General features: G+C 37.4%; 1 protein-coding gene across 1 annotated transcript; it reads left to right on the top strand.

The window, feature by feature from the left end:
* Nucleotides 1–1,545: 1,545 nt before the first annotated feature.
* On the top strand, nucleotides 1,546–20,026 carry ZC3H12C (zinc finger CCCH-type containing 12C). The gene is made up of 6 exons (XM_053456451.1): nucleotides 1,546–1,747; nucleotides 10,934–11,691; nucleotides 15,841–15,980; nucleotides 17,073–17,307; nucleotides 18,097–18,203; nucleotides 18,434–20,026. The coding sequence occupies exons 1-6, from the start codon at nucleotides 1,724–1,726 to the stop codon at nucleotides 19,792–19,794; spliced, it is 2,625 nt and encodes an 874-aa protein (XP_053312426.1). The 5' UTR covers nucleotides 1,546–1,723; the 3' UTR covers nucleotides 19,795–20,026.
* Nucleotides 20,027–25,982: the final 5,956 nt, after the last annotated feature.

Raw genomic sequence — 25,982 nt, 5'->3', positions numbered from 1 at the left:
GCTGTGTGTGTTTGCTGAAGGATATGTTTGGAGTCTGGGTTATTGACCATATCGGATAATATAAGATGCCACACTAACCAGTAGTATAAATGTATTCAATAGCTGCTATTGTAGCAGAGCACGTATATTTGTTACAACTTTTTACATTGTAATCATAATTGTAGAGTTCAGTGAGATTCAGATAGTATCTAATCATACCTAAACTGTTGTCACTATGTGGTCTTTGGAGCTTCAAGATGGACATATTGCGCGTTCAATTCCCTTGGTTATTCCCAGCTGTTCCCAAATCACTGTTCACTAAAGAAATCAATCGCAGATTAACCAAGTTTATATACATTTGTGCATAATAAAGGCCTAGCAACCTGCAACCATCCAGCCTGAATCCCAGATGCTGGCTGACCGTGATGGGAGAAACTTACCAGTAGCTATAGTACTTTAATATTGGGACAGAGAGGATACAAGGAGTCAGTTCCCAGCACTGTGTATTAATGTAAGCAGACGTGCTGCGGGGCATTTCGTCCTAGGTTGACTAGGCCTAGGGTAGAAGGCTCTAAAGCAGGGGAAGCAGCAGCCCATCTGCTGCAAAACCAAGGGCTAACTGGCCTATGGGGCCATCAGGTTTTGCTGCGCAGCGCTTCATTAATGGACTGGTTGGGTAGATCAGAGATCTCGTTTATAAATGGCCCATTTAAACTATGGAGGTCTGTGCCTAGTTGGCATAGCCTCTAAAACACGCAGCCTCCGCACCTTGTTTCCTTAAGAGAATGAGCACCCGGATATGACATCATATTCAAGGGTATAGCGGAAAAGATGAGGACGGGGAGGGCTGGGGGTTAGCTCGCGGCGCTGCCATGAGAAAAGCCCCCAGTGTACGTACACCGTGGCAGACAAGTACTTAAAAAAGCATTGGTATCAGAATATCCTTTTTTAACTTGGAAGAGGCAAACATATTCCGTAGTACTGTACACATTTTATTTTTTGTAAATCTCTCACTTTCAAATACCCCCCCATTACAAGTTCAGCGAGGAGTGAGCTTCGGTTACAGGAGGGTCCTTAACGAATAATGAACCCTCTTCCCTTCCTATAGTTAGGATTCGCCATTAAACACTACGGTGTATTATTCCGATAGTATACGCTGATACGTCTCGGGGAATCCTAATGTCGTCATTTTATGCAGTCACAAAGGACTTTAATGGTACATGCGCCACTTCTACCCCCCCTTGTTAAAAAAAAACAAAAACAAAAAAAAAAATGCCACAAGATAATTCCTTTCTTTGTTTTACGAATTTAGAAACAATGAGAGAAAGCGAACTCTGCACAGAGCCAGGTGTTTCTTGTTGGCGGCTTGCTCCCTAATGACTTTGGCTCTCGTAGAGCAGCTGCCTGCCTGCCTCCTTTGTATGGGCCATTGTTACTGCACATCCCCTCCTTAATGCACACGCTGCCCGGGGCAGACCCTGGGAATCAAATCAACTTGCTTATCTTCGAAACCTACAAACCTGACACGCTGTGGGGAGGTTGCCTTGCATCTGCCTGGCCCAGTAATTGCGAGCCCGCTGTTCAGCTATTGGTTGCCTTTCTGCTCGGTAATAGGTTAAGCAAAGATATTGCAACTCCATCTGTCCAAGTATTCATTGTTCTGGGTATCAGCGTGCCTGCCTGGAAGGCTTGCAGATCAAATTGTGGAAGGGACCTGCTGCTAACATTGCTGCCGTAAAAACCAATGTCTCTGTGCTCTCCGCCGAAAGTAAGTGAATGGATTTTAACAGTAGAGATTTTTTTTTTCTTATGGTATTTTGTTTATTTATTTATTTTATTTTATATATAATTTTCTGGTATAAAAAAAACAGATATAGGGTTTTAAAAAAAATCAACAAATTATATATAGGTAGCTTTTTTGCTATTTCTATTTCTGGATTTAATTGTATGGACGTTTTTTCTCAGTTTAAAGATTTGCGGGGTTTCTGTTGTTTAGGTTAGAATTATTAGTATTTAATATTTTCTATACTGTGCTGTACTGAGGATTGACTACTACTCTGGATCTAAATCCAGTGGGGGTCAGTCGGGGCTGAATGTTAGAATGCGAAGAGAATGTATTTTCTGTTTATGGATAAATGATGTAGAGTGTTTTTTTGTGGTATGCTAACGTGTCCTTAAGGGTTAACCTCACGCTCCTATACCTTCTGTACAAATGACAAGCAGCACTCGGCGTACAGTGTGCAGATGTTGTGATGAAATGTTTTTTTTTACGTTCTCCACTGATGTCTTAAAAATACAAATGTGTGCCGTTGCGAGCTTCAAATTGCAAGTGATTATAAGCTCTTCAGGACAGGATGAAAAAATGAATACCTTGTACCATTCTACTTGGGGATTCAATGGAAATATTTATTTAAACGTGTGTATGTGTATGTATGTATATGTGTGTGTATGTGCTATATAAATGTATATGTATATATATATATATATATATATATGTGTGTGTATATATATATATATATATATAATTTATGCTATGTGCTTAACATTGACTATTTTGCTTACATATTTGAAAAATTTAGCTTATATTCCTAATTATATATATATATATATATATATATAGTTTTAAATCTATATTTACATGCATAAAGTACAGAACTGTATGTAGATTGATGTATATACAGTATGTGTGTTTATGTATAAGTAAAGTGTGTGCATGTGTATAAACTTGCATATCCATCGAAAAGACTGGCTTTTATTTTATGCACTAGATTTGCGTCTAAAAAGCTGACCAGAATGCAAGGGTCTTTTCAGACCTCTTTTAGCAGCAGAAGCAGCTGCACAAAGGGTTAAAAGAAAGGCAGCATTCGGACCACATGCCCTATTATTTGAGCATATGCATTAGGCTATTGAAAGTTTTCAGGAGATGAGAAGGCTACCAGTTGCTGGACTCCTGCAGCTCCGGTAGACATCTGTTACCCCAGAGTATTAACCAATCTGTTCAATGGGACATCTTTTCTTTGTTAGATGGAGGTTTGCAGACAACAGCACTCGCCAGAACACAATAGTAATTAAATACCCAGAAAGCAGTGCCAGAGCTATTTATTACATATTCATTATTTAGTTGGATTGTCTCTGTGCATCGGATAAATGCACTTCCCAAGAAAAGCTGTCGTGCTACTGTTTTAAACTGAATTAAGTATCAAAGACACAGAACTCCTGGCAAATCTCATAGAATTCTTTAAAAGCGTGGCCTATTTTTTCTGCTCTCTACAAAGCAACTGAGAATACGAAAAATACAATAATGGCAGCGAAAGAATCCCGCATCACTCGCTAGAATTTAGCATTATTTCTGGAATATGGGATGCATCTCATGAGTGCACAAAACTTTCTAAAAGTAAGAACTTAGTGAATGAAAATCACCAACAACTTGGCCGTTTCTGGAACAGCATTATTTGATCATTTTTTCTTGGGTTCCAAAAATACAGTATTTTTCATTGTGTATAGCGTGTTATATTTACCATGACTCGAGGGAATTTCTTGCCCATTCAAAAATAGGCCATGCGGATGGCAGGACGTTGTAGACACTGTTGATAAACTTTCACATTCAGATTTATACAGTTTGTTTTTATTTGTTTTCTCCCATTTTTCCGATATTTTAATATATACTGCATACTTGACATCAGGAGCAAGGGACTAGTGAAGCCAAAGAAAGGGGTTATGTATAAGAAGTGATTATGGTGCCAAGTGGCCTCATCAACCAGAACAACCAATGGAATAGTGTAATCAGCAGTAAACCTATTGGTTGCTATGGTAATGCGATTACATTCCAGGGGGTCACTTTTATATACATAAGCCCATATGTTTTCTTCAATGTCCCTGCCTCTCTGTAACATGAGCAGTTTCCAGTGTGAATCCCTGGATTGTTACTTACCTGACGGATGGCCACTATTGTAAGTAAGACTGAAGTTGTGGGTAAGCACACCTGCACAGGTGTAGCGACCGCACCCAAGGATTTACCCCCTTGGATCAATATTGGACCCAGTGATCCCCCCATCTGCCCATTTGGCCCCATGTCCTGCTTAGAAGGGAGGAAGGTCAACAATACTAATGTGGAGGAGCTTTCTTGCGCAATCACTATCAATGGGTACAAGAAAGTAAATGGAACTTTATGCATGGCTGTCCCTTTTAAAATGATCTAATCAAAATATTTTATATAAATAATCCTCTACAATTTGTTTCATGTTCACAAGCATTCAGTTGCTTCCATTCACCTGCTACTTTACATATGCTTTTGGAAGTCATGGCTTTCTGGTCTCATCAGTACATAACTTTTTATTATGTTTTTATCTATATTTAAGTTTGTAAATGAATAAATAAAATGAGGTGATGTTAAATAACTTTTAATATATATATATATATGGTCAGAATAACACTATAGAAAACTTAATACATGATAGACAGAAGATGATGTTTGACCTCCATCAGTGTAAGCACTGGAAATGTAGGTTTGTAACATTAGCGGGATGTTTCTTCGTGTGAATAGTTGGGTGGTCATCATGCTGAGCTGTGTGGCATCTTGATGCATAGAACAATGGCACTATTGAACGTTCATTTTCATTAAGTAAACTGAAAAATGTAATTATACAAGCAGTCCAATCCCTGTTGTGTTGTGCCTAGTGGATGGGAGTAGTGTGAATGGATAGTGTCCCCTGGGTCACAGATTTCCTGCTCCCCTCGTTGGACACCAGGCAGTCCTGTGAGTCCATCTTCTGTAGATTTGGATGAGAGTTTGCTTTAGCAGCAAAACTTTACAATATTAAAGTATTTAACATCTGGTATGTTTGGTTGCAAAATCTGGATGTCAACTTGGCCAGTAAGCATTTGGTGAAATGACTGCTTGCGTATATATGTGTCCTCTTGTTTATCTCAGTTTGCAAGAGATCACTTTAATTGCCTATGGATGAAAAAAGTTTTTTCTATTGATCGCCAGATGCCAGGAAAAGATCAGAGTGGACACATCTCCACTTCACACATACTGTGTAGTAATGTTAGGCTTAACCCCTTCATGACCAAGGCTGTTATACAGTTTTCTTCAAAGTTATATACCAAAGCATTTCTAGCACTGATACATGAAAATATGTTTTTCCTAGTTTTGCTGAGGATAAATCTCGCTGCTAAGCAGATATCCAACTGTCCGATAGCATTGCTTCAGCACAGTAATATCAAACATACATTTTAATGTTTTGGGGTGTTAAAATGCTCCCTTACACACACATTATTTTTATTTTTTAACTTTTATTGGGTTGTGGACAACATTTATTTTTATGACATACTTCTACCGAGGGGGCTAAGAAATGTCGTGGGACATTTTGGTTTGTTAATTTGATTTTTACTATAATATAAAAAAACATTTTTGGTTTCCGACTTTGTTTGTTCTCCTCTCTCTCCTAAAATGTAAGACATATAAACAAACTCCAAAAACATATTTTGGTATCCAGAATGGTAATTAACATATAAAGTGACCTCTTATTGCTTTTGGATTGCTATGCCTTCATCTGCAGGGAGTAAGGATGTGATAGTGTTAAGTATGTCAATATTTAGTAACCGTTTTAGTGCCGAAGTGGGGATATTAAAAACACCTACCTGTGGAGAGCTCTACTCCTCTTTGTGGCTCCTAAGAAAAGTATGGCTTTTAAATATATCATAATGATATTGTACAGTGCCATGGAATTTGATGGCACTATATAAAACAATAAATAATAATAATAATAATAATTGTCAGGTTCAAAAAAATGTCAGTTTCTGTGTTAACCGATAATACGCACATAGTAATAACCAAATCACTGGTGTCCCTCTTTTACACACCGATGATCTTCTTTTGACCTAATGTTCCATAACTAGCCATTAGTAATGCCATAAAGCTATCACAGCGTTTAGAAGCCAAGTGTAGGAGCCAAGACTATATATAGTAGAAGGAATGCCTCCATACAAATTTATATAAAATAGCAAAAAAAAGGTTACTACTATGGCATACCTCCAACCACAGCCAGTAAAAGAAGGGTTGTTGTATTATGAATGTATTAGAATTATTGTAATGTGTTTGATATGTTTTAAATTAATGTATATTGGAGGTACAATACAGATGCAGCCATTTTACTAGGTGGTAAAATAAACAGGCGTACACTGGGATAGGCACTCTCCGCACCAAAGACATTTCTTACCAACAATACGTATTTATTAATAGTAACCATAAATAAAATATGCCAGGGAAGCCACCATGCACGTGGGCTCAGGGCTTTGCTGATTAATGACCTAGTTCCGGAACCACGTCACGACCTGCTAGGGTTACAAACGTTTCTCTTCTCTCACGGTGCAGCAGCGCCATATAATGATGAAGGGTGTTATTGGGTGAAAAACTCATAAATAGAGAGATTTTGTGGCAGGAACTTGGGGGTAGGTTGTAAGTTTAATATGAGCTTAACATACCGCTCTTACAGAAATAACTCTAAAATGTAAGAATACCCTACCTTATAGGAAACCGGGGCATTTGGAATGAGACCCCCACCATGAGTTTATGTCCTAGTTTAGCAACCGAGTTCACTCTAGAGTGTATGCTAGAGATAGTTCACCTCGGGGCCTAGAAACCCTCGGGCTCTTCCTGTGAGGTTCATGGCATGGAATTGAAATGTAAATGTATACTTCAAAATGATTTAGCCAAAACTAAAGTCATCAGACATGTCCACACCCAGTCTGAATTCTTGGATCTTAGCATTTCTTTTCTCTTCGTTTCTATGCACTTTTTTGTTTTGATGATACGGCCTTATAAACAGACCTGGGCAAAAGTTCTATCACACTAGTTGCCAAGAAAAAGTCCCTTTTTTTACCTGCTTCTATAGAGGCTTCCAAAGGAGCTTTGAAAGTGGATGGAAAGAAACAGCCAGTTTCCAACTGGTGTCACAAGCCGTCAGGTGACTTAAATGCCAGCGGAAACTTGGGTGAAGCTTAAATAATCTTAAATGAAAATAAATGACTACATACGGTGTATAGGAAGAGCTGAAATGTAACCAGAACCTTGAGAACCAATTTCTTTGACTTATCTTGTAGACCTTTAGGAACCCAGAAGACTTAATGAATCCCCTATCCTTCAAGGGCAGCAAGTTACTACCTTGGCCAAACACTTGCAGTTTAAGGACATCAGTGAATGTTTTTGTAGTAAAAAAGCAAAACAACAAAACTAGAAAACAACCATCCTGTTTATGATTAAAAAGTCCATGTTCAGCGGAAGTAGTTATCTATATACAAGAAGTTGTCGTGCTCTTTCAGCAGCTCAAGTTGGCCGATGCATCTAACGCTTCCTTTACAAATGGTGGGACACATGAAGCGCACTGGGCAGATACACACAGATATCACATCTGCTATAGGAGATTGAGATATATTTACAGCCGAGGTGGTGGTTGGTGGTGGGTATGATGCGTGGAGGTATAGTTCTCATAGATCATTCCCGTGTTACAGCCATGTATGTATGTGAAGGTTTTCCTAAGCAAGTCCACAGCATGTGCTGTTTAGCAGCGATTTCTGTAGGTTGGATGAGAGTGAAACTTGCAGAATTGTAGAAATCTAGAAAGTAAAGAGATTCAAACACTTTTGGAACTCTGTATATTGTGAGTAAATAAAAAAGAAGAACGTTAATTTGCCTACTTTTAAGGTAAAACTGACTTTATGTGCATATAACCCACTGACTAAGAGAAATATGTTGTAACATAAGTAGGAGGAACCATATACACCTATCAAATTGGAATGTTAAAGATTCCCTATATACATTGTAAGTTTAACTGTTTGCTTGCCTGAAAATGTACAAACATTCTGTACACATCTCTTATGATGAAATGTAGAACACCAAGTACACCTTTTTACACTATACGAGAAATCCAGATTAAAGGCAGAACAATGGAATCATGAGTGTGCACGCAGAATACGAACATGGCTCGATGTTCTATGAAATCACACTTAATGCGATGAGGATGGAACGTCTACATATTTTATACAAATGTTTCCAGACTCGGCTGGTCCAGGCACGCAGTAGTTTGGAAAAGTCTGCTTGCAGCATCTTCGTTTGACCCATACATAAATTACGTGGCGTATGCGCAAAAATATGTGCATGCTTTATTTAAACGGGTGAATTTTGTTTTATAGACCCCTTTAAGTAACCCAGGTTTTGTTTTCAGCACTAGTTTTTTTTTCTAAGTTGGTTGAATTTTTTTTGGGTCTCTATTAGTATTCATCAACAGAGTGAATATATCTAAATATTAGGAGCAGCTGCTGGTAGGTCTTTGCATCCCATAGCAGAAGGAATAAAGAGGGGGCATAGATGCTTGTTAATCATATGCGAGGCCACGTAGTTTGCATGATGACCACAGGCCCAAGAGCTCAATCCATTTGTCCCAGACTTAATGATAAGGTTTCAGATTTCACAAGCTTTTCATATTGAAAATCCCAGAACTCCAGCGGTTAAATCAAGTGGTAAATGGAAGGCGTGTGCAAGAGAGGATTTGTATTCAGACTACAAACTGCTTCTATGCTGGCAGAATTGTATTCTGTTGTGTGGCTCTTTTATTATAAGGGAGGCAACGTGGACAGCAAGGGCTCTGCCCTGGCTCTAGCAAGAATAAACTCTGTATGGATTTCAAAAGCTAAATGTGGGCCTTTCACCCCACCCCTGAAAAAAAAAGAATACATTATTAAATATTAATTTAATTATTTATTTCATTATAGTTTCAAAATGTTATTTTTTTGTTTGTTTTTGCAATTTTGTGATTTTTTTTATATTCATGTAGCAATATTATATATTATATTATGGGTATTTATGGCATAATTGCCTAATTTCTTTACAAATAACAAGAACATATCGCAAAGATTTAAGGGGCTATAAAACAAGCAGCTAATCACAAGGAGAAATGTTTGAAACTAAAGTGACATACAGTGAATGCAAAATGATGTTATGGAGATATTAAAACTGCTGAACCATTTAAAAAAATGAACGCAAAAAATACACGTTAAATTTTTTTGCCAGTTTACATATTTTTTTTTATATTTGTTGGGGTTTTTTTATTCATTTTCTTGTAGAATTAATGAGAGTGATAACTCCCAAGTCATTGTTCCTAGTAATGTCCTTTTAATAACTTTTCATCCACGTGAAGAACAGGCTTTCCAGATAGCGTGTCCTTAATCTACGTTTCCAGACACCCATATCTCGGCGTTTTTAATTGGTTTTTCCATGGAGATTACTTCGTTTGCATGTTTCCACCGGCATTATTTTCCACAGTGGTTAGAGGACTGACCCGTTGCCTCAGAGTTTGGCACCTCGGCCAGAAGAAAAGTTGCCACAAACTTTTCAGGCCCAGATTAAAAATGTTCCTTTTTAAATCTACTTCCTCCACCCTCAGAACGCTGCGGGGCTTATGGAACAATGATGTCGGAGCTTCCAGATTGGCTTGGCAGCTGCATTGTTCTCAGGGGGTAAACCAGACGTACTTATGTCCCGGTCTTTTCCATGGTCTTTTGTTCATGCCAAATTAATCTTTCACTGTGATAGCATTCAGGATGGTATGTTTTAGTAGCTGTATCCTAGCAACCCGAGGCTGGTTGCTGGGCAACACAGCTCCTAGTAGATTTTTCTTGTTAATATAGATATTTATATATATATATATATATTTGTGTTGGATGCACTCTAAAGGCTGAATGTATTAAAAAAAAGATTCTTAGGATAGTGTCATAATTAGTTTGAAATTTATTGAATGTATTTGCCTTTAAAGTTTCTCCTTCCCTTTGAAAATTGTTGGTATGATTTCATTTAGTAACAAAGCGATATTTAGAATTAAATTTTAATTTAGAGATTATATCCAAGCATTATTTTCTTTAAAAATAAAATAAAATATAAATTGGTTCTAAACCAGATTATTGAATCTCACTTGAAGAATGACTTTACAAAATTTGTATTAATGCCTTCATATATATATATATATATATATATATATATATATATGAGATCGTAACTTGAGTTTAGTAAATAGAAAATACATATTTTTTTACATAAGAATTTCTACAACTTTCTTTAAAGATGAAAACTGTTAATAAAGAGTGTAAAACCCTATTCTTATGACTACCAAAGATATAAATGTGCTACACTGAAATATATAATGGATTAAACATATAAAACATTTCCACAACAGAAAAGAAAATCAAAGTTAGTGGTTCCCATTGCAAAAAAATAAACATTTTAGAAAAGGATGAATTCTTGCCAATGTCTCAGTTCTTATGAACGTTACTAGTAGCAGCATGACTGGGGCAATGTACTTATTGCTTTGACATCAAGAACAGTCATGTTCTTCAAAATACATGTAATTGTAGTTTTTATTTAAATAACAACGTGGAACAAATTGTTGTTCTTTTCTCATAAAACATATTGCGCCGAACAAATACACAATTTACTAAAAATGTCTGCTTACTTTGTGTTGCCTTGGAACAATTTCAAGGTGAACCTGTTTGTTTGAAACAATAATAGTCGTCATTTTCTGAATGCAAAATGAAATATTGGCTTATGAATTTCAAATGTTAAGGAGATTACTGGAACATCTTAAAAACGCTTTGCCTTCACACTCTAGGACAATTTTATAGATATTTTTTGTTACGTTAAAATGCTTGCTGGGTAATTGGGTAGAAAAATTGAGAGCCCAAGTTTTTGTTTTTGTAAGCAGGGTGGATTTGTACCTGTTATGGGGGGGGGGATGGGGAGTCGGAGTATTTACTATTGTTTCTGATGTCATATTTTAGATGTATTAGCTACTCTATGTCCCACATTTTTGTTGGTTTCCGATATATAGTTTAAATGTTCCAAAAAATGTTTTATTCTGTGTTTTCCCTTGGGAAAGATTAACTTTTTTTTTTTTTTTTTCAGGAATTCGGGTCATTTTATCACAGCTTTAGAAACAATAACAAGGCAGTGTCGGGTACATGTGGCAACTTCATGGGCTTAAAGGATGATTTCGGGAAGAGCCTCGGCCATCTTTATGTGGACAGCAGTGAAAGCCACATAAGTGCAGTCGTACCGTGGACCATTCTGCGGAAGCCAACAATGGATAAAGTGAATTCCAGGAAGGTGGACTCTGACAAAGACACCTCAGAAGAAACTTACAGCTCCAGTGGTGAATCAGAAGAAAGCACAAATTCCGACAATGAGTCTGAACTGTCACAAAGACTCGGAGCAGAACCTTGTCGGATACCAAAGGCACACCGGCAGTTATGCCGATCCCCATGCATTGAGCCATACATCCTAAAACGTAATGAGATTTTACAAGACCTTAAAACCGAAGAAGAGCTTACAGGGACTAAAGAAGTAAAGAAACCACCCGATGTGGTCAAAGAATACCAAACCAAACTAGACTTTGCACTTAAATTAGGATACTCAGAAGAACAGGTTCTACTTGTTCTTAACAAGCTTGGTCCAAATGCTTTAATTAATGACATTTTGGGTGAACTTGTCAAGCTTGGCAGTAAGAGTGAAAGCGATCAGAACGGTGTTTCCAGCACTCCGGTGATGCGGGAGGCATTGTCCACCGACTCTCAAAGATCAGAGTCTCCATTTCATCAGGAGGTGATAGACGACAGTGAAAACTTAAGACCAATTGTGATTGATGGCAGCAATGTAGCAATGAGGTGAGTAAGCGTGGGGAAATGTGTTATTATTATTTTGCTCCTATAAAAAAATGAAAGACTTATGCTTTCATATGTGTTTATTCTTTAGTGTCATAATTGTATTTGTGTACTTGACATTTGTTAAGAAACACAGTACACATCAGGTTGAGCACATGAACAAGTTACATTACATTTTTTATAGAGCACCAGCAAATTCCATAGTATTATTACAATACAGGGATAGTAGAAAAAATAAAATTAACAAATAGTAAATAGTTTTACGTATATGTTTTCCAATCCATGCACATTACCTGCCCCACTCTGAGTCCATATCACTGGCTTCCAATAGCCCCTGACATTTAATGTAGAATTATCACATCTGAGTTCATCTATCTATCACTTGTGGTGTTCCTATTATTTCTCCAATTTCAAAGTTATCCAGATTTATAGTTTTCAGCACTTTTAAGCCTTCATCAAGGTCACAGCCTGGATATTAAATGCAATTTTCCTTCATTTCCCATAATGCTCTAGTGAACGTTGCATTAGAATCCTACTTTCAGTCCCCGCAGGAAGTCTTAACAAGCTTCCTGTGTGCTGTGTGTATTTTTATCAGGCTGTCGCTAAACCCTTGCGCCGTCAATTTTTTTTGCAATGCAATCATCAAACTATATGAGGAGAGAGCAGCAATTTAAAAATTGATGCCATGGCAAGATTGTAGCGCTCCCATACAGGAAGATATTAAATTACATTGGTTCTAGAAATAAAATGGCCATTCTTAAGCATCACTAAGTATATATAGTGATCCTTTGGATAATGTGTACTAAGATATATTTGCTTGTGTGCATATATATATATATATATATATATATATACTGTATATACATAGACATTAATATGTAGTCGGCAGTGACGTCGTCCCCGATCCTCCTATCAGGAGAGAGGATGTCACTGAGAGAGCCATATTGTCCTCAGTTCACATGAAGGCAAAACGACTGTGCTTATGGTGACGTCCTGTCCCCTAATTGGAGGATCACATCAAGCGTAGCCATTTTGGCAGAGATGCGGACGAAGAAAGACAATAGCAGATTGAAGATAGAAGAGCGAAGAGAAGGGGCGAAGATAGAAGATGCGGAAGCGGTGGTCAGAGAAGGTAGGGAAACATTTAGAGAGCGAAAGAGAGAGAACAAGAGTGAGAGAATGAGTGAATGTGGACACTGAGCAACAAATTTCATTCTCTAATTAAAAGTGTTTTTGCCAAACAAGATTGGCAGGGAACAAAATTCGTTGGTTGGCCAAAAACAAATGGGCCAAAAACAAACCAAGAAATATGTCCGAAATGCTTTTGGCCCATTTGCACGTTTTATATATATATATATATATATATATATTAACACAGTACTGAGTTGTAAAGATATAAGAGATAAATACATATTCTAAACCTGTTTTTGAACCTATATTCTTTATTCTGTATGTTGCTCACAAATTCTGTATTTCTGTCCTTTAATTCTCTGCATAACAGAAGCATTTTTTTTTGTATATTAGATTTAATGTATATAATTTTAATAAATCTGAATCCCTGTCATGTTTAAGGCCACGCACTGCTGAGTGCAGTAAACCCCTACGGCATGTCTGCATGCAAATGAGGCAGGCAGTAATACTGGCGAGAAGGGTTAATCATGTTTTAGACTTCATCAGGATTCTGCCCTATAATACGTTCCTGAGATGCTCCTTCTCTATAAATATCATTATGCATGAAACGGAGATGTTACTTCAGAGGCACTGTTAGTAATTGGAACATTATTAAAAGAAATGGAATTTATTTTCTGTATATATTATAATCTCATTACACTGATTCAATTGTATCAAACTCAAACTCAGTTTTTTCTGTATAATGTTTAAAAAATTACCAATTGCATTGACAAATGTATATGATGTAAGTTAACGTTCCTTATTTGTTTTATGTTTTATATATTGTTGTACTAAATGACCCATGTCTGCATGTTCCATTAAATAGTGGATACTAACTAACTACCCTCTAAAATGATATTAAATCTCATATATTTGGTAAAATAAATATATATATTTTTTAGCCCTCCTGAAATTATATTAATTTATAAATAAAAAATAAGAAAAAAAACAAACAAACCCTGATTAGAATAAAACAATGCACTACAATAAACAAGAAAGAGAGAGAAGGAGCCACAATTATTACAAAGACGTGAACCTAGGAAGACAAAAGGGATGCATTGAGTGGTAGACCGTTTCTTTTTTGTGCCTTTTTTCTACCCATTTTCCCGATGCCCCACCCCATACATATTTCAAGTTCATATAATGGATGGAGTGGACCTTTAAAGGGACAGTATAGTATCTCATGCAGCCCTGTAAATAAAAAACACCTAAGCTATATAATGCCTGCGTTGCTGTTTTTTTTTTTTTTTAAATTAAAACAATGTCATTTATGACAAATAGATTTGCTTTACCAGATGGGTGTAAATGTAGAAAAGACCTATCGTAAGATGCAATTCACTAAGCAGAATTCAAGTGGTGCATGTCATCAAACATGGAACAGAAACATGAATAAAGGGACTTCCATTTTGAAATTACAGCTATTTCACAGATCGGTTATTGGAGGGTAAAACTATAACTGGCAGGAGGAACCAAAATAAATTCATGGCCAATTATGTCGAAAAACCCCCACTTGATTTATTTAAGCAGGTACATAGGTGATAAATAAAGCACAGTAAGCGTCATGCCTTAATGATTATTGCAGTATTACCTTTCACGCCCCCTCATGGTCATCTTTGGAAATGCAAGTAAAAACAGAAACATTATTAAAAACAAATAAAATAAACTCTTATTGACTGCTTGTAGTCCCTGAACATAATTATATGTGTGCATGATTACTATACCTTCCATCATACTTTCAACCAATTCTCTGATTTTTTAGGATATTTTAGCAGCTCTGCCCTGCATATTATTTGATATGCAAATCATTCGCTGCCATTACTAAGATGTGTTTGCAACGGAGAATATTCAAACTTTGGATAGTTCCCATTATGTTTAATTAAATTCCTTAAATCTCTTCCGTTGCATGGTACAAAAATGTATGTAATCGTGAAGTTTTTACTGGTATAATTGCTAATGTTCTAATAGAATGCCTGCTCTAGACAAGGAATCATTAGCTACAAATTGCTCTTATAATTTCCTTTTCATCTACTGAATTACCTTAGGTGGTTTGAGATCAGGGACTAGCAGAATGCTTTTGATTAAGTTAGACTCTCGATGTCCTTCAGACGTCCTCTCTAAATGCAAGCAGATTGGTGAATAAGTACAGATTCATCTCCAGGATCGGTTCGGAAACATAGCCAATAATTACCGTTTTGCTTCTGGAAATTGTAGAGCTGGAACTAAACCTAGAGTCATCCATGCGCTGCAATCGTGCTTTTGTGGGAAGAAACTCTTATCACCCTCAGCCGGCCAAATCTGAACCCAAATTTCTGTTCTCTAACAAAATGAGCTGTTAATTTACCACGAATTTGTATTCAAGTATATACGGTGTGTCCATGTATTCTGCTTTTTTCTGCTGTTATTTAATATGACAGATACATTTCAAATAAGACGTATTATTCCCTCCAGTTATCTCATGGATTATTTCCCATGATGCTGCATTTGATAAATCCGAATGGTAGGTCTCCTTTTATAGTTGGTGTTCTCTGAGCCCAATATGTATAGCTTGGAGAAACGTAGAGAGAGAGGTGGAGTGATATAAACATTTAAATACTTAAGAGATTTAACTAAGCACAAATGGAGGGGTTATTTCAAAGGCAGACAAATGTTAGCACAAGGGGTCATAATGTAAAAGTCAAGGTCAGAGGTTTGAGGTCAGAGGTTTCGATGAACTGTACGGAAGCTTTACTTTGCTGAGAGGGTTAATAACATAATGATCTGTATTATTTACTCACAGCTACCCAGAAACACCAAATACGCTAGAAATGCAGTTAATTTGCCTTAATATCCCAAAATGGCAAATGGTGCCCTATAGAATGATTCCAGGAAGCAGAATCCAGAATCATTCCGATGAAAACCAAATGTCCAATACATTAGAAGGTCTCTCTTTTTTTTAACCCGATTTGCTGATCTCCGGCTAATTAGGTTCTATTTCTCTTTTAGTCACGGTAATAAAGAAGTGTTTTCGTGTCGTGGGATCAAATTAGCTGTCACCTGGTTCTTGGAAAGAGGCCATAAAGATGTCACTGTGTTCGTGCCGGCATGGAGAAAAGAACAGTCTCGGCCAGATGCTCTCATTACAGGTGAGCACGAAAGTAAACGAATTGAGAGGTCTCCTTATACACAAATAAGCATCGGCAGCCCTTTTGTCTTTCTTGTGTTTACAGGGGTGCTAAAATGCATCAATCATTGTCCATTGCATGTACATATTAACCCCTAACAAATCAATAAAATAACCACAGACACAGAATTGTAAATTGGATAAAAATGGCCATAGCTTTATTTAAAAGGGTATAAGAGGCATTAACAACACAAACCATTTAACGTAATAACCAAATAACTTCTTATATATAATACACCAAATACAATCCGCCCCTTTCTCAGCCAGATTGTGTAACACCAAGCATCTATCCACCTCAACACAGAGGCGACCTTTACCCCTTATAAAACTACAATTTAACATATTACATACATTACATTTAAACACAAAAGGTAGGGGGGTGGGACGCTTGCTCAGCAACAGCTCCTTGCAGATTTCTCTTGAGGTGAATTTAATCTCCCTGCGCGCAGCTTATTTATTTATTTTAGAGTTGCCTCACGCTGTGAGCACAGCTGACTGCACCAATCAGCTGCGCTTATTTTTCCCGCCGCACAGAATGCCCACTCAAACCTCGTGCTGCAGCATAGCTGATTAACCAATCAGCTGCGCTAAATAAACTGCCTGCCCAGCAACCTAGAATTAGATTTAGCTAACCTAGCCCGCCAAAACTTTATGCCTTAACTTTCCTGACCTTTTAGTGACCCCTGTTATATAACTAATGTCCAGCAATGGACAATTAGCGCGCCGCTTTCAATTCTCATTCCATGGCTGATACAGTAATAAGTATTGGAAAGTAGAATATATGTGTTCTTGTCTTACTAAACATTTTTGCCTAACATTTTGGAGGTTGACAGATTAGGAGGAAAAATTGAATGTGTGGAGGTCATTTTCTGTTTTATTCTAGTTATAGAAATAATTACAGAACCAGCAGTTACTTAATTTTAATTTCCCTACACGTCGCTTGTAACAGTTGAATAGTTTTTGAGTGGGTTATTGGTATACTCTTTTCCTTCGATGGTTTGTCTGTAATTTACATGTTGTCTGTCATTCTTAGATGTTTCTTTATTAATTGTAGATCAAGAAATCTTAAGGAAATTGGAGAAGGAAAAGATTCTCGTGTTTACCCCATCTCGCCGTGTACAAGGTAGAAGGGTGGTGTGTTATGATGACCGTTTTATAGTGAAGCTGGCTTTTGAATCAGATGGAATCATTGTGTCCAATGACAACTATAGGGATCTAGCCAATGAGAAGCCTGAATGGAAGAAATTCATTGATGAGAGGTTGCTAATGTATTCATTCGTCAATGACAAGTAAGTAGGAGATTTTTTTTCATACCAGAATCACAGGAACAAACATACCTAAGTATTTCTAAATCCAGTTACACAAATACACAGTCAACGCAGTCAACAAAACTACAAATGCAGCATCTTTTTGTGTTAAATGTATGTGGGGTGAAAACTGTATATCTGTATGGTGGTATTATGGTGATAGATCTATATACTCCCAACACCTGCGTTGGGGGTGTGGCAAGAGGCTGGGAATGGTTGAGGCTTGTGGCAGAAGTGGGTGGGGCCGACACCAGGAGTGGGAGGGACCGGAGCATGGACATGGGCGAGAAAAGCCACCTTGCGGAGCTCAGCTGCAGAGCGTTGCGTGGTGAGCATGTGTGAGCTGCAATGCACAGATCCGGGGAGGATTAGAGGATCTGGAACAGGAGAGGGTCTTCCCCCAAACTGTTCCCACAAAGTTGGAGGCATAGCATTGTCCAAAATGTCAGGGTACATACCATAATATTTTGGACAGTGGCTCAACGGGCATATTATATTAGAGATGCTTCAGAAAAATACATGAAAGTTCTAATCAGTACCCCAGTGGCTTAATAGAGTCATAAAAGTTTTATTTTAGAAATCATTCTCAAATGGGGAATTATATCCTCATGGATGTTATATTTTAATGTAAAAAATAATGCTTGCTAGGGTATGGATTTAACATCATTTCAAAGTAATGTGATGCAGTATTTGGTCTCTGTTAAGGGTTGAAAAAAATCTGTAAACAAGATTTTCTTCTGCAATGGATGAAAAATGTTTACTTTTCTATAGGTTTATGCCACCTGATGATCCATTAGGTCGCCATGGACCCAGCTTGGACAACTTCTTGAGGAAGAAGCCTGTGGTTCCAGAATATAAGAAGCAGCCTTGTCCATATGGTGAGTTACCATTGGTCAAGTGTATCTACAATTAATAACAATGACCCAAATTAATTACATAGTAAGATGTTCAGAAATTTCTATATATATATAATTCATTTAAATATAGCCCTGATCAAACAAACCCACCTGAATCTTCTTGGGTATGTTCAAGAAGTGACACTGTTAGGCTTTTAAAGCAAATCAGTTATTTTTTTGTTTAATTACAGCTCTTTTATTTACCTTCCTAGGAAAGAAATGTACCTATGGACATAAGTGCAAATATTATCACCCAGAAAGGGGCAATCAACCACAGAGGTCAGTGGCGGATGAACTCCGTGCCATGTCTAGAAGCACCATAGCCAAAACGTCGAATGAAATAGGACTGGTCAAAAGTAACAGTGTTCCTTCAAATACCAGGATGGATAGTAGCTGTGATTTGAAGCGTTCAACTCCAAAGAGGCAATCAGACCCAAGCATACGCACTCAAGCTTATGAGTTAGAAGAAAAGCTGGCCACCAAAAACAAGTTTGAAAGCAGGTCTGTGCCATCGCTAGTTAGTACAACCCCTTCAAGCAATGGTCTTCTTTCTGTTGTACATTTACCAACACAGGATACAACACCACCTGGGCTTTATTCTCCAATGCTAATGTCAACAAAGAATCATGGGACCATTTCGTGCGACCAGTACCCCAAATGTGAATCCCCTGTAGATGTAGGATATTACTCAATGATGAATGCTTATTCAAACCTAAGCCTCAGCGGTCATCGAAGCCCTGAAAGGCGTTTCTCTTTGGATACTGATTACAGGATTAGTTCAGTTGCGTCTGACTGTAGCAGCGAAGGGAGTGTGAGTTGCGGTAGCAGTGATTCATATGCAGGTTACAATGATCGTTCCTATGTCAGCTCTCCCGATCCCCATCTGGATGAAAACCTTAAATGTCAGCACATGCATCCACACAGTCGCTCAAGTGCACAAGCATTTTTGCAGGGCTATCATGAATCGTTAACGCGGGTTCAAAGCTATGGCCATGAACCCGAACCAAAACACCATCACAAGCCACACCCTCCATATATGTCGGGCCCTCCACAGCACCATGCTGTTGCAGCTCGGTCAAGTTGCCCAAATGACTATAACATTTCTCAAAATTCCCCAGTCTCCAAGAATGTTATTATGGGAAGATCTTTGGTATCCACAAGAATGGAAAGTGTCTCGGATTCGCGCCTATATGAAAGCCCCCCAATGAGACACCACAAGCCCTACATTAGCCAGGAAAGCCCAGGTAGCTGGGACAGACCTAATTATGGCGTTGACCCTTATGGATATCGTCAGACGTTCCCGATGCCGGGCAATCACTCACAACCGTGCTATGAGCAGTTTGCTTTCCAAAGCCCACCTGAACATCAAGACCAGTCTTGGAGAGTCCCTTACTGTGGCATGTCACAGGAACCTTCACGATATCAGGGTACTAGAGAAAAGGTTTTTATAAACCTGTGTAACATCTTCCCAGCGGAACTCGTGCGAATCGTTATGAAGAGAAATCCACACGTTACTGACGCCCAGCAACTTGCTGCCGCCATCTTGGTGGAGAAATCCCAGTATGGATATTGAAATATGATACACCTTTGCGGTGTGATGTACATTTCATTTGTTCAGCTCATGCTGAAGGAGGTTTGCTACAATAGCATTGGTAATCTCCTTCTCAGCAAGGGGGTGATATAGTAATCCATGTATGTGAAATACTGAGCCATGTATTATTTATGTACCAACCCTGCTGCTCAAACACCCTATAGACAAGCATTTATTTGCTAGGGTTCTAAGTGAGCACAAGGGGTTGTCACCTTTGAAACTAAAAACGAAACTTGTGCGTGTGTTTTTTTAAACTTCCTTGATAACTACGTACCTGTGGTTGCCGTAGATAAACATTCAGCTGCCGCCACATTAATTTTATAAGCATAGATATTTATTTTTATTTTGATATGATGGTGCATCAGGGGTTTTCATTGAAGCACTTTTTTTTAAAGAAAAATCCTCTGCTTGTTACTTTTCCATGGGGTTAGACTTTCTTTACACCAGACCCAAAGAGCCAGCCCTTTCAAAGATTTCTCTGTATGAGTGCGTGAATTACTTCTTCCTTTAGTATGTCGGATCTATATAGTGCAGACATAGCGAAAACTTTGCTATGTTATTCATACTTCATTTTTAAGATGTTTTATACGGTGAAATTAAAAAAGGGACTGGTTCTTAAATCAAGCAACCTAGAGTGATTGTAATTCAGCTTTGTAACATTACAAACATCTTTTTATGTTTATATTATTTGTTAGTTTGTATGAAACCGAGACCAAACAGCACTGATATTATTATTAATTTATTTTTACTGCCTGACTGACTTTCATTGTATTTTACCTGAAAAATGGAAACAATATAGTAATAATTTTCAGTACAGCACTTTTATTCTATTTTTATTTTCTTTTGATTTAGAGTCCCCCCCCCCTGTAAATATTTGTAATGGTACATGAAATACCCCAATTTTAAGTATTATCTAGAACTATATGTTAAAGCAGACATGCATGTATACCGTACACTTAACCAGTCTCAGTTATATATGGTATTATGTGATTAGATTGCAAATAGAGACACTAACTTAGAGCTGTATGAGAGGTTTTACTCACTTCCATAATATTTAATGAATGGGACCCTTGGTTTTAAAGCACAAGAAAGGATCACGGAAATTCATGCGTGTTCCAAAAATGTCTGACAGCTTCCGATGGTGCGTTTATTGCTGCTTAACTGGGTATTTAGCCCACTGGAGCATAGCGAAGGAAAAATGGAGGTACGCCATGGAGAGCCATTTTTACTATTGCCTGACTTATTTGTGTCAAGGTTCCATTGGATGACTTGGTAATAAGAAGCCTTATCTGCATTAAAACGACTCAGACACAGTAACCACTGTATATTCCTGCTCTCCTTAGGCACAAAAGGCTTAATGCATGGCCAGAGGAAAGAATGGGTGAAACTACCCAACCTCTTCTGCCTCCTGTAATGCAATCCAAAATGGAGCTCTGGACCAGTGCCTGGCCACCCAGTATTCCTGTCTTATAGACCAGTGATATCTACTACTTTTTACTCTCGAACCTTTTTCAGCTGTGGTTTCACCTAGAAAGCAAGGTCAAGATAGCGTGCCCATTTGTGTATAGCAACTGAATGAGGCACAATGCAGGTGTGTATGCGGTAGAATGAGGCAGCTAATGATCCATCAAAATATTACTGAAACACGCAAACAAAATGAATGTATGTGTAAAGATTTTAAGCGCTGAACTACAGTTCTAAGTATTACTACAAGGCTGGCTTTAATATGATGAAAATATTTTTGTTCTTAACGCCAATTTTTTAATACATTTTTTTATGAAACTCATTGTGGTATAATGGGATCTGCCGTGTGGCCCACACTGTGTTTAAACATTGCTAATATTTTGTTACTCAGTGGTATTTTTTGATATTTTATTCTGCATAGAATCGGGGAGATTGCTTATTACAATTTAGTGTGGACGTGGGCTGCACAGTTGGGAAATATACACCAAATTTGAAATGGAGCTAGGGTTAAACTGTTGGACTGTGTCAATAAGGACATTTATTTTAATCCTAGTTATTTTAATCCTACAGATGTTTTTACAATTCCAAACATGTGATTCTTGGTTTCAGGGATGTTCTAGAGGCCTGCATGATGCAGAGATCGCTCAACGAAATAATAATTTAAAAAAAATGAAACACAAATAAAAAATGATTGTATTTTTAGACTGAAATAGTTTTGCAAGTAGTACACACTTTTTTCTCCTCCAAGATTGATAGCTAGACAATATATATATTTTATACTCTTTATAGTTGATTTTAGATAAATCTGTCTAAACGGATGCCTAGATTTTCCTTTTTGTTTATTAGATTTCTTAACATATGCATATAATACAGATTTTTTGGAATGTGATTTTATGTCCCGTAACTGCTAGTAGTTTGAAAATGTTTCATTTTTTTATATATTTTTTTTTACACTTTTCTTTTTAGCATTTTCTGTTTCAGCCTGTGGTACAATGCCCTCTGTAGTTGGATATGTATTGAGTTTAATGATATCCATACTTTGTTCCTGGACCAAAGGTGCCCCCCTTTCTCAGATTCAAATGAAATGACCTCAGAACTACATATTTAGTTATACATATATTTGACATCACAATGAACGAAGGGTAGTTTAATAACTTCAGTCATTTTCTTATACCAGATCTATTGATGATGTACCTGGTGTTTGATCCCAACAAGCTCTAGATGTCTAGTGGAAACGTAAATTAAATGTTCTGACCATATAGAGGGAATTTGTTTGCACCTTTAAATTTATTGAGTAATTGAGAGGGGTTAATTATTTTTTTACCTGTCATACATAGGATTCTGAATGTTATGAATGGGTATGCTTGAGAACTTCTTCCTTTTAATGTATCTTTAAGTCACAGGTGACTATATTGTATGTAAATGTAATTGAAACTGGAAATGTGTTTCCAACAAGTGATGGAACATTGTACCATTTTTATACAGAGACCCTGAGGACCATATAATACCTGTTGATACAAATTGTATCATTGTAGGTGTTTTTTTTTAAACTTTTTTTAAGTAAATGTCACTTTTTTCAGACAGCAATTTGTCCACTATTAAAAAAGGTTCACTATTGTAGACAGTGGCATATTCTCATCTAGGCCGGAAGCCTTCTGCTGCAAAACCAGGGCAGATTGTCCTATGGGGTGTGCCACTTCCCCTTGGGCCAGTTGGGGGGATGAGAGATCTCCCTTGTTGCCGGCCGTATACACTATGGAGCACTTTGTGTAGCCAGCAATGCCTCCATGGTGACCTTCTCCTCGTTGACTATCCCGTTGCTCAGCATGGTAGACAGCGGCCATGGGGTAGGTGGTACATGGTGGCTGTGAACCTGCCCTGAGCCGGGCCTAGGTCAGCGCCCATCAAGATATACCAATGGGTTATGAGTACTTTAAACATTTTCTATATATTGAAATTACATTATAACTGGTCTGGTGTGGCTTTAAAACAAATATGGACAAATTCTGCCTGAAAATGTATCTAAAATGCCTTTTAATTTTGATAGCATTTAAACTATTTGTGTAGCACTGTGTGTTGATACAAATAGGGTGTGGGTATTCTGTAAATGCTTGTGAACGGCATTGTTTTATATATATATATATTTTAAAAGAACAAAACTGTAGTCTGGACTATGTTCAGCAAACCCTTCTTCAGGACAACTGATTTTTAGGTTGTACTGTTGTGTATTTTTTACCATGTTCTGCAGACATCTCTTCATTAAAATGGAAGTGATTCCTAAACTAGATTCATGTTACTCACAAGACCAAAAAAAAGGTTGCCTTTATATTTAATTTCACCGTCTGTGTAATTTATTGGAACAACAGCTCATATAAACGACATAAATCTGTATGATTAATTAATCATTTTATATCTCGCATTAGGATAAAAATAATCTAATAAATATTTCTAAATATTAAAAATTTACCAAACATTAAAAGAAATGTAAAGCATTTGCGTTCTGTAACATTAGAGCTTTAGGAGCCAGACAGATTTTAATGAAAAATAATAAAACACAATGAATTCTCTGTAATTTCTTAATTTCCATAACATGTTTTTATAGATATATAGAATGTTCTAGGTATTTAATGTCATTAGTGACACTTTTTATTGATGATTTTCTTGAAGGTTGCAAATATTGTTACTCGATTTTATCTCTCTAGTTTTCTGTATGGACAATAACCTTTTAAACCTATTTTCTTGGAATTTGCCATATTCCGCAGCTATGTTTAGACTTAAACGGCCGATACCTGCGTAACTGCTTTGTATGGAGTAATAAAATATTCTGGTACCCTGGGATGTACCGGTACTTGAAGACCCCAAATCCTGCGGCTTGTGAGATCTGATGTATTGTGTTCTTGGGAACACAATGCCCACTAATATAAAAATGACCAGCATTCTATATTCTTAATGCCCCCAAACACCAGCTGATTTTCTTTTTTCTATTCCTTAAGGTTAGGTCTTACAGGTCGTGTCATCTTATATTCCAAAGAATGTATACAGCATCCCCTTTTAATGCCACTATGTATTAGGTATATAAGGAAAATCAGTTGGCTTAATTAGCTAACTCCTAATAGAGGAGGCTAAGTGCTGGCTGAGAGCAACATTTTTTGGGCATAGTTTTAAGGCAGTTCCCAGGTTCTTCCATGCTTTGCCTCTTTCTCACCTTAGATCCTATCAGGATGATAGATTTCCTTTTTCTTAGTTGTTAAAGTATTATGGAGTACTCGCTTTGTGCAGTCCAACTGAATGGTTGTCCTGTATAATTTCATATCCCTTTTTGGTCAAAGTACTGCCAGTATTGGGATATTTGGCTTCACATTATTGAAATGGCGTAAGAAATCTTGGGTTCCATTTCAGCTGTTCTACAGCAAAGGCTCTTTGGAAAACATTTTCATCTCTAGTAGAATACGCGGGACCAGGGGCTGCCAACAGACACCCCAAAAAATGCCCCCAACGTGTAGCAGTCAGTCTGGTCATACCTGGTAGGGGTGTGCGTGGGGGGGGGTTAAAGAGGCTTTTTGCCTGGGCCATTCTTTGATAGTTTTGAATACAGATCGCTATATTTAGTAAACAAACTAAAATTCATTGCAAATGCTAGTATTTTGTAACAAATGTACTTAAATGAACTTTATTTGTTGTAGAATAAATATCATACCTAACAGTTTTTGTGATAAATTATGCACAATTTGTTGGATTTCTAGAAAATAGTTAGCGAATGGCGTACTTTAACACTATTTCACGTGCTAACTTATTTTTTTTGTTTACGATCTGCTAGTTTGGGAATAATCCTTCGTTATATTGCCTCTGTATTTCTCACTGGCAGCTGCAGACGACTTCACTATACATTAGGAAGGGCCAGTCCCAGTGCGTTGATCCAACACAAAGGGTTAAGCAGCCCAGCTTAATGAAAAGAGGAAGTGAGCACTCACCAGTTGACTTATACATAATGCAGGGCCTACCTGCAATAAAAGCTCACAGGGGTTCCTAATGCACAATGAAGTCCATGAGATGTTTCAACTCATCCGTAGTGCATAGTTTACCAAATCAAGCGTTATTCTGCTTTAAAGAATAGTTATTTTTTATGTGACTCTTTTTCTAACTAGGCTGGGATTTTTTTATGCTGTAAACCTGGCGGTGTTCCCGTATCAAACAGTAATTGTGTTTGACTCGAGTGGCTAACGTGCAGGGAACCGGGGAATAAGGTCACATATTTTTTTCTGGAATCTCGCGATTCCTTTTTATAATGGTTATATCAGTAGGTTTGCTGTAGCCAGCAGGGAAGTATTTATAGTGTGAATAGCCGTTTTTGTAATAATCTTTTTATTATTATTATTATTTATTTGCATTTTTTTAATGTTTAGCGTAGTTATTTTTTTCTCCTAGGTCATAAATGTCACATCTTGATATTTATTTAATATTATTATTATTATTGTAGTTCTGTATGTATGAAGATGTAGGACAAGCAATGTTTGGATGTTTGTGATATGGGGTCGAATACCCAACCTATTGTAATGTAATATTGTTGTACCCGTAGCTCATAACCCCATCTTATTAATAAAAGAAACCCCTACATTTATTTTCCTTGTGTCACTGGCAATGTGCCCCCCCCCCGTGTCCCGTGAAAAACCACTGTCTGATTCTTTCTTGTAGGCAACAATTAAACC

Source organism: Spea bombifrons, chromosome 2 (genome assembly GCF_027358695.1).
Source record: "Spea bombifrons isolate aSpeBom1 chromosome 2, aSpeBom1.2.pri, whole genome shotgun sequence".
Classification (NCBI taxonomy): Eukaryota; Metazoa; Chordata; class Amphibia; order Anura; family Pelobatidae; genus Spea; species Spea bombifrons.
Note: the sequence above shows the minus strand (reverse complement) of the source record. Positions and strands in the feature narration are given on the sequence as shown.

Coding starts and splice junctions, on each gene's coding strand:
- ZC3H12C (XM_053456451.1), top strand. CDS start 1,724: ATGTCTCTGTGCTCTCCGCCGAAA. Junction 17,308..18,096: donor TATTCATTCGTCAATGACAA/GTAAGTAGGAGA, acceptor ACTTTTCTATAG/GTTTATGCCACCTGATGATC. Junction 18,204..18,433: donor GAAGCAGCCTTGTCCATATG/GTGAGTTACCAT, acceptor TTACCTTCCTAG/GAAAGAAATGTACCTATGGA.